Raw genomic sequence first — 10,535 nt, 5'->3', positions numbered from 1 at the left:
CAGTGCTTACATTTCATATACTGACAACTTACTCTAGATAGGAATAACTTTTAGGCAATACCTTTTGAAGGACAGATGTGGGTGGATCAGTATACAGGAGACACCCATTAGCCTCTCACTGGAAATAATACTGTAATGAATGGCTACCTAAGAGCCAGCTGGGGGTGGAGGAATGGACATTATTGAGATGGATTGATTCTCATAATTGGTTAGAAGCTGCTTAAGCACAATTTATGTTGCATGCACTTTTGGTTTTTAAAAAGAGAGACCCTGTGTAATAAAATGTATTTGAAATTCATGGCATAGAAACCCTTGTACTCATGATACAAAGAGGTAGAAAACAGTAGTACAGATACACAGGTTAAAGACAAGCAAAACAAATCCCCTTTTTAATGCCTCCATCTAAAAAGAAGATAGGCTGAATTTTCTGATATTTAAGGCCAGCAAGTCACATTGTCACTTTCCAGAGCTGTTTTAAGAGTACTACCAACATTTAACAAGCTTTTTAAAGGCAAGTTTAAAATCTTCATTGAAACTAGTGTACAACAGAGGATTTATAAGAGAATTCACATAACCAAGCCATGTCAAAAAGTGAGCCAGTTCTGTAGATACAGTGCTAAGTCCAATGCCCACTATGAGCTCCTTAATGAAAAATGGCAACCAAGACAAAATGAATGCGCTTAAAATGAGGCCAAGAATGCGTGCAGCTTTTCGTTCCCGTACACTGGAGATCTGTTGACGGTCTCCAGATAAATCAAGATCATTGTCCGAGGTTGGAGTCCTCACTGAAGCATTCATTCTGTCAAATTCCATGGTCGGATCAGATGTGGAGAAGTCTGATACACAGAATGTCTGTGTGAGCTTGCAGTTTGCAAAAGAGTTTTGGCTGTCAGTGCTCCTGCTGCTGAGGTGTCGGCTTGACCCACGTTTTTGGTAAAGACTCTTTGCAGCATGATAAATTCTGTAATAGAGAATCAGGATGAGTGTCAAAGGGATATAAAATGCCCCTAATGTGGAGTAAATTGTATAGATAACATGGTTGTGTTGAATCTGACACTCAGTGGAATTGCTGTAACTGCTCTGGTTTCTCCAAAACAAAGGAGGCATGGAAATGAAAACTGAGATAGTCCACACAGTGACAATCATAAAGCCAGCTCTCTTTGCAGTTCTTTTCCGGGCATATTCGATAGCATCTGTGATTGCCCAGTACCTATCAAGTGCAATGACACAAAGATGAAGTATTGAGCATGTGCAGCAGGTCATGTCGATGCTTAGCCAAATTTCACACAGGAAGTGGCCCAAAGTCCACCTTTCCATTACGATATATGTAATACTCAATGGCATGACCAAAACGGCAACAAGTAAGTCTGTAACAGCCAGGGAACATATTAAGTAGTTTGCAGGCTGGTGGAGCTTCTTTGTTGTGCAAATTGCTGAAATGACAGAAGAATTCAGCAGCATTGTCAAGGTGGTGATTATGGACAAAGTCAGGGTGATAAGCATGTTTTCAGTCACTGTTTTGGATTTAACAGCCATGTTGGTTTCTGAGGTGAAATTTGTGTGATTCATCATGCCTGGTGTACCACTAAGAGGTCACTATCTTCTAGGAGTTCACAGTGTCAAATTTAAAATCTTTCCGTTCATGAAGATCTCAAGAGCAAACACAGAAATAGTTATAGCTCGTCTTTTCCAGATGTAGCCCTTTTTTCTCTCACTGTTTTCCTGGATGGTAAAAAAAAAAAAGTCCGTTAACAATGCATCTTACATTTCTGTTTCCAAAGATTTACGCCAATGCACATATGGCTTGCATTATTTGACTATCTGGCCCCAAGAGCTCTATGTTATGTCCCTGGCATCTATTCTACCCAGCAGAGTCTATGGGCTTGGAATGCTGTGACTGCAGGCAAGGAATGATGCCACATCATGGTCCTATCATGCAAAGAGGAATCTGTTTGCTCAGAAATAGAATTTCTGGCTGTTCACCATCCAAAGTACGAATGGATGCATTGCAATGCAACACACAATTGTTTACCTTCAAATGAATTTGTCATAATGGGGATTGAATTACCCTGTGGTGCAACACAATGTGATCAGCATTAGGGAAAGATTTAAACCATGTTCTTATGGCACACGAACATCTATTCCATTCTGGTTCTGTATCAGCTAAAGTATAAAATAGTCATAAGAGGTATGCCACAGTATCAGGACCCAATCCAGATCTGTTCCATGTCACCATCAGTCTTAGGGTCAAGCCACACAAGACAAAATGCACTTGAATTGCACTCGAATTACACTCAAATACACTCGAATTACCTGTGTAGATTATAGACATGATCAGAGCAAGTGATGCACATCAAGAAAATTCTAGCAGGTTACTGACTATGGGTCGCACCACACAAGACAAAATACACTCGAATTACACAGGTAATTTGAGTGTATTTGAGTGTAATTCGAGTGTAATTCAAGTGCATTTTGTCTTGTGTGGTGAGACCCATAGTCAGTAACCTGGTAGAATTTTCTTGATGTGCATCACTTACTCTGATCATGTCTATAATCTACCAGATTAGTGCAGGATTTTTTTAAAAAAGTAATCTAGTCACAGTTTATTACAGAATATTGTTCTTTTTCAGAGTAATAGCTTTATATAGCTTTATATTTTTTATATTTATATAGCTTTATATTTTTCTTTTTCAAAGTAATAGCCCCCTCACTGGCAGTTTTCAAGAAGAGGCTGGATGAATACATGTCAGAAATGCTTTAGGCTGATCCTGCACTGGGCAGGGGGTTGGACTAGAAGTTCTGTATGGCCCCTTCCAACTCTATGATTCTATGATATATTTTTTTCAATGAGTAGTTAAGAAAGGACCTCCTATATCTAACCCAGAAATGTCCAAACTGTATTGGGCACACAGCTGGGCTGTGAGAAAACCACTACTGCATCACAACTTAAAATGCTCACCTGACAGAATGCTGCCTACTGTCATTCTGAATGACTTACAGCCAGCGCTTTTTTTCAGGGGGAACGTGGGGGAACGGAGTTCCGGAACCTCTTGAAAATGGTCACATGGCTGGTGGCCCTGCCCCCTGCTCGCCAGACAGAGGGGAGTTTAGATTGCCCTCCGTGCCACCAAGCAGCACGGAGGGCAATCTAAACTCCCCTCTGTCTGGAGATCAGGGGGCGGGGCCACCAGCTATGTGACCATTTTCTCCGAGGGCAACCCACTGAGTTCCACCACCTCTTTTTCCAGAAAAAAAGCCCTGCTTACAGCACTAGCCTTTCCTTCTTTCCTATGAAGATGGATATTTATGCTGGGCCTCTGAATTGAGTGTAATGGCATCATCAAATCAATCCCAATGTAGGGCCTGAGCATAATTACCCACCCTCAAAGGGGGCAGCTTGTATCTCTGCATGAGTCACTGCTTTGGGCTTGGCACCTTCCATTCAGGAGTCAAGCACAGAGTGGTGACTCATGCATAAACACAGAAAGGATGTTATCTGAGGGATGCTAATTCTTAATTTTTCACACTGTAAACAGAACATTCTGGATGAATCTTGAGCCACTCACAATGATCCAGAGCGAAGTGTGTATTTTTGGTGCCATGAAAAGGTGACAAATTATTGTTTATCTGGTTTATTCTTCACTTTAAGAGAGAAATTTTCTTGTTTCAGGAAAAAAACCTTTCTTAAGCACTTTCTCATAGTCTGGTAGCAGATTTTTTAACCTAGTAGAAACACTACATTAAAAGTACAAGTTTTATAATAAGCTATTTTCAAGCAAAGATATAAAGAGTCATTAAACTATTCAGTTTTATAAACATACAGATGATTAGTGTCTTTAGGAGCTCATGCAGTTTGCTCTAGTAATTATTGCTGATGTGCCACATATCCCACTGAGAATGTCTTTTTAGGAGAGAGTTAAGGATCCTTTACTATTTGCCTTTATATGTGCTGTTTTTCTTGTTGAATGAAATCCAGAAAAGTGAAAAAAAACCCGAACAGATTCATTCTGGTTTTAGAATGGTTTTATTTATGACTAGAGATGGGCACGGACCGGGAAAATTCCAAACCGTGCAGTTTGTGGTTAGTCACATTCTGAAAATTTAGTCCAGTATCATTTTTCCAAATGCTGGTTTGTCCTGCTGCTTGTGCTGTCACATGTGGGATCCTGGCTCTATTCAGTAGCAGATGTGGAAAAAGAAGGTGGACGAAGGCCTTGTTTGCTGCAAGACTAACACAGAAGACAACATTTTTGCAGTGCAATGTTATGAAGGCATAGGAGCTCTATGGGGATTCCAGGATGGGAACCCTATTAAGGAAAGAGTCAAGTGAGTTAGTAGACTTTCAGGGTTCTTTCTCAGAAACTCACGGATTATCCTCTGATGTTTTACTCATCCACCTTGATAAATGCAGCCTGTTAGGTAACAATATACTTTCTTTAACTTAAAACTCTTAGTTTCTCTTGTGTGGCAGCCACGTTATGGTTCAATAGAACGTACTTTGGTACCTAGAACAAATTTTATTTCAAGATAGTTGCATCATGCTAAGCTCTTGCAGAAGACTGCATTATAGAGTTGTTACACTGCAATTCTATTCTGACTTACTCCCATTTAGGACCATTGAAATCAATGGGTTTAGACTGGAGAAACTGCATAGGATCGCACTGTTAATGGTTCGGACTGTTTCTCTTCCATGCTGGAGAACTGCTTTGTTATGGCCTTATGGTAGCAGCTGGATTATTACAGATATAGTTGTGGGTTGTGAAACAAGCTAGTACTTGTTCACTTGCATTTCATTTTCATTTCCTTTATGCCTTTAGCTTTGGCAACCTGGTGAGCTTTATTTAAAAAAAAATGAAGGTGAGATGTGGAGAGTATCATTTATGGTTTATACTACTATATATTACACAGTGGGGGTTCAAAACCAAAGAAAAAAAGTAAGGAAAGGCACGGGGAAGAAAAACTATTTTTATAAGAGGTCAATAAAGTAGGAAATAGAATTTTGTAAGCTTGGTTTTATTAGTCCTGCTAAATACTTGCATTTTTGTTTCTGAATCTGAGTCCATTGTTTATACTGAATACTAGTGTATTACTAGTTGTATGCAAAGTGCCTTCACATCCTTTCCTCTATCACAGTTCATGCTTCAGGAGGCATGAGGTTAGAACATAGCAATGGGTTCATGCCCAGCTATTGGAGGCTGACTTAGAGGGCCTTTTTATTGAGGAAAAGTCCACTGACTTGCCCAGTGAGTTTTGGTGAGTTGAACAGGTCTTGTGAATATGCTATAAAGTCTCCATTTGTTATATCTTTGTTGAACCAGCTTTTATTTGTATTTCATGACATTGAAAGAGGATATGTTGAAACATTCTGAATCTGATAAAGCATGCTATAGAACCCTTTGGAAGACCTATGAAGTGGTGGTGATCGTTGCAAAGAAATGTTAATTCTCTGTAACCACTGCATCATCTGGTTCATGTCCATACCAATTGTTTAAGGTTGCTTAACGTCTTCTGACTCCTAAATCTGAAACATTATTGTCTCAAGAACCCACAATTACTTGTGACACCTTTGTTAAGTTTTTTGCTGATAAAATATGAATATGCACTGGTATGGAACCAGCTGTAATAGTAGGTAAGGTGGAAGAAATACTTAATACACTGTCTGGTCAAGATTTTTACTTCCTGAGGCAACTTCTATGTAAAAAAGAGATGATACTATTGGAGAATTCCATTTGCTCTTGAAGTTTTACTACCAAAGGGGAGAAGCCAGTTTGGTGTAGTGGTTAAGAGTGTGGGACTCTAATCTGGAGAGCTGGGTTTGATTCCCCACTCCTCCACTTGAAGCCAGCTGGGTGACCTTGGACTAGTCACAGTTCTCTGGAGCTCTCTCAGCCCCACCCACCTCACAGAGTGTTTTGTTGTGGGGATAATAATGACATACTTTGTAAACCACTCTGAGTGGGCATTAAGTTGTATATAGATCAAATGTTATATTATTATCATCATCATCATCATCATCATCATCATCATCATCAACATTGAGCAAGCTAAACAACTGTTTGAGGAACTGACAGCTGAAAATCCACCTGAAGATCAACAGGAGCAAGAAGGTAAAAATATACTAGAAAGTGAGGAAGGAAAACTGGATTAAGCAGCAGCATATTAGCAAAATGGAAAATTTTAGTATACTATCAATAAATATTAATGGTTTAAACTCCCCAACAAAGCAATCTAAAACATTCAATTTGTTAAGGAAGCAGAAAGTGGACATAATATGTCTTCAAGAAACTCATATCAAGAAAAACCTATGAATATACTCTAGAGAATAAAAAATTAGGCACGGGTAACACATCATCAGTGGAAGAGGAGAGAAGTGGCGGTCTATGTGATGAATCAATAAGTTAATATTATGGAGGAATTGAAAGATTCAGAAGGAAGATATATATTGTTGAAAATTAAGTGCCCAGAAGGGAGAATTTGTAGCCTAGCTACAATATATGCATCAAACAATGCAAAATAAAAATTTTATGAGAGTTTTTTTTGACAAATTGTTAAACTTCCAAGAAGGAGAAATTATTATTTGCAGGGATATGAATGGAGTACTGGATCTAAAGACGGGTTGATTGAAAAGAACAAGAGGAGGAAAACTACCCAAGAATGTCTCACATTACATGAAAATGTTACATCTGGTGGACACTTGGAGAACTGCAAGCCCAAAAGCTAAAGACTATACCTTTTTTCAGACAGGCACCAAACATATTCAAGGATAGATATGTGCTGGACATCAAAAATTGCATTAATGAATTTAAAGAAAGTAGAGATACAACTGAAAATTTATGTAGATCACAATCCCCTTTTAATAGAGTGGCAAGAAGAATTTAAGAAAAGAAGATGGAGACTGAATGATAATATATTACTACAGGATGATATTTTAAAGAAGTGTAAGAAAGATTAAGAAGAGTTCTTCAAACTGAATTGTACCAATGATGTCTCTATCACCACAGCCTGGGAAGCAAGTAAAGCTTTCATGAGAGGGAACTTGATAGCTTTGATCTCAAAAAAAAAAAAAAGGAAGGAAGGAGAAAACTAAACAGATGAATGGAATTACAGCCAAAATTCAACATTTGGAAGAACAACATAAGAAATCTCTCAAGAAGACAATATTAACCAAAATTAAGCAATTAAGAAATCATTTGAACTTATTGCAAGTTGAAGAAATGCAGAAGAAATTAAGCTTCATGAAGCTGAAACATTTTGAACACACAAATAAACCAGGTCGTTTTCTGGCTTATTGTTTAAGGAAAGAATCTGGAAAAAAAAGGATAACAGCAGTTAAAAATTCTAATGGAATTGAGGAATATGGATTTGAAGAAACGGATTTTATATACCACTTCTGTGCCTTTCAGTATTACATGCCTTGCACCTTTTCTATGCTCAGGAGCCATTGTAGTATTTGTAATGCAACCTGCAAGAATATGACACTTGAAACAAGAAGGCCAAAGAAGAATGTACGTAACACATGTTAAAACTCTGTAAGAACTGAGGACTAAACAATATACTGCTTGTAGAGATGCACCTGTAGAAATGTCACACAAATGTTATATTACCCTATAGGATTCTAATAGGAATCAATACAAGAGAGCTTTTTGTAAAAATTGATTAATGTAGCAAGCTAGGTCAGCCGCTCTCAGTATTATCTCTCTCAAGGCTGCGAAAGGGAGAAAGTGCAGAAGTGGAGGGAACATTCCTTTCTGCCCACGGATCCCAGCTATCTGAAAGCCCCAAGGTTGCCAAGATGAGACTTCATGGTGCCGTCGAAGGTAACATTGGCAAAAGGGAAGTGGGCAAGAGGAGGCAGAAGGTGTCCTTCCGAGAGGAACAGGTACAAGGACAAGATAAGGCACTGCAAATCTTGGAATTTTCCCAATTAGGTAGCTGACCTAGACTTGCGTCTTTCAATCAAACTAACCCTAGACATCAAGACTGTGAGCCAATAAGATAACAAATATTAGAATATTGTAATATTATTATAATTAACCTGAGGGTATAAACTGCTTTGCACTTCTATTGTATTTTTAATGAGCTTTGGACACAAGGAGACCATCTACTCCTGTGTAAATTGCTCCTCCATTGTTGAATTAAAGAATCATATATTGCTTCATTCTACAGGACCCCGTGGTGTGTGTGTCTCTTATTGTGATTGGCGAGAGGGACACCTAAGGCACAAGTTTGTGCATAACAGAATCACTTACATAGAAAAAGAAATACATCAACAATTTATTTTATTTTCCCCCAAATTATATAAGAAAGAAACCTCTATAGAACAAGGAATGGAGGATTACGTTAAAGATACATTAATTTCAAAGTTTAAGATAGAAGACAATGAGGTGTTGAATCATAATATTACAGTACAAGAGACTTCACAAGAGACTTTAAAGTCATGATGTGACAACCCACACCTTTGCACGGCGTGATTTTACAAACTGTAAGTCAGTAAATGTGGTGTATATCATCCAATGCCAGTGTCCCTTGTTATATATAGGCAGTACCATTCGCCCACTCAGAACAAGAATCCAAGAGCATATATCTAGGATCAAGAACGGGGTAATAGAAGCACCTTTGGTTGGCCATTTCCATCAGTGTCAACACTCACATCATGACTTTAAAGTCTCTGTCATTGAACATCTAGACCGTCCATACGCTTCGGATATAGGTAAAACACTCATGCAGTTGGAATCCAAATGGATTTTCCAACTTAACACTCTTTCACCGCATGGATTAAACTTAGAGATTGTCTACTCTTGTTTCCTATGAGAATTGTGATTCATTGTAAGTAGTGGATTTCCCCCGGACCTTCCTCCAGCTGTAATTGGTTTAGATAGAACATTCATTGATTCGGCCCCAAATGAGAGATATATACACAGTCATTACCTAATCAATTATCTGTCCGTTAGCACCACCTCTTCATAAGCCATAGGAGAGCATAACTGGAGATTGTAACACATTGTAAGTGAACATGTATTTGATTTTTAAATGTATCTTTATATGTAATATTATGTATGTATTTGCTGATTGCATTTTATATTTACAGTGTGTCCAGTCCGAATTCTTTCATGCCCAGGATGAAGTGAGTTTTTACTCACGAAACGGGTTAATGGTACTTGCCTGCACATCCCCGTCGGCATTTTTTGAATAATTTAAATTATTGGACTGTGAATGATACAACACCTCTCTATGACTCTCCACCTTCGGCTTTCCATCAAAATAAGACACTTGGCACTTTAAATGAATGTAATGAACTGTACGGACAACAAAGACTTTTCAATGATAGGTGTACTGAATATGACCATATTGTGTATTTTTGTATTGTGAATTTATTAACTGTACAATTGCACTACTGCACTTTTGCACTTTCATATGATATACAGAATATACAACTATTGTGAATTGGTTCCCTGGTGTTGTTGTTTTTTCCATGGCAGCAGAGGTTGCAGCAGCAAGCCATCCTGCCACCCAGCTGATCATCCTGCTGCCCAGCTGGTCGTCCTGGCTGCCTCCTGGCCTGGTAAGTGGGGTGGGAGGGAAGCTAAGTTGGGATGGGGGTGGTTGGAGCAGCTTGGGCAAAGCTCCCCCCTCACTTCAGTATGCTCCGAATATTTACGAAGCATACTGAAGTGATTTAAGTTACCTGGTTTCAGGTAATACCAGAGCATTTTCCCGCTTCGGGTAAATCTGAAGAGGGAAACCCAAATTTTGGGGGGGTGCATGCCCCTACATGGAATTTATACAAAGCACTTTAATTAATGGAGACTTTAATTGATGGAGTATTAACAGAAGAATTACAAATTAAAAAGGTTACCAGACAAGGTTGTCCTCTGTCACCACAATTATTTATCTTGGCAATGGAAATTTTTGCTTCAAAGTTAAGGTAAGACTTCGAAATTAAAGATTTGAAAGTGGATGTCGGTTTCGTTTTCTCAGCCATGCCGGACGCTCCTCTCGGCTGGTCCGGGAGGAAACGACCGGGCACCCTGACCGGGTGGCTGATCCGCAAGGATTAGCCCCCAGGACTCCCAGGGAGGGAGCCAGGGTCCGGGACGCGGCAGGAAGAACTCCCCGAAATCAATGCAGGGGGGGAATTGCCCGTTTGTCCCTATGGAGGCCGGCAGACGTGCGCGGCACCTCAAGTGCCGCCGGGCAACGAGAAACAGCAAATAAAAGAAACAGGCGGAAGCCCGTAAACAAGTGAATCCCTTCTGTTCTACAAGCGTTTGTGAAGGAGAGGTTGATCTGAAGAAGACTCGTTCTTCCCCTTCGTTGAGTTCCAGAATTTTGTTGGCGCCCCCCCCAAAATGGCAGCAAAGAAGCAAAGTCCCGCTCTCGGTAAGTCAATCTCGGCTACCTTGAAGGGGGAGTCGCTCGAAGAGTTGGTGCGCAGGGCGGTGGTGGAAGCCATAAAACCCTTTGTTGACAAGCTGAACGAAACTGATCAAAGGGTGGGCTTAATTGAAAGCGAAGTGAAAACCATTAAGGCAGCA

General features: G+C 39.6%; 1 protein-coding gene across 1 annotated transcript; it reads right to left on the bottom strand.

Annotated features, from left to right (window-relative positions):
- Positions 1-483: 483 nt before the first annotated feature.
- On the bottom strand, positions 484-1,569 carry HTR1E (5-hydroxytryptamine receptor 1E). Its single transcript, XM_054992187.1, has one exon. It carries the CDS (start codon positions 1,567-1,569, stop codon positions 484-486), a length of 1,086 nt encoding a protein of 361 aa, XP_054848162.1.
- Positions 1,570-10,535: the final 8,966 nt, after the last annotated feature.

Source organism: Eublepharis macularius, chromosome 1, assembly GCF_028583425.1.
Source record: "Eublepharis macularius isolate TG4126 chromosome 1, MPM_Emac_v1.0, whole genome shotgun sequence".
Taxonomy (NCBI): Eukaryota; Metazoa; Chordata; class Lepidosauria; order Squamata; family Eublepharidae; genus Eublepharis; species Eublepharis macularius.
The sequence above is the reverse complement of the archived record's forward strand: the minus strand, read 5'-3'. Positions and strand labels throughout refer to the sequence as shown.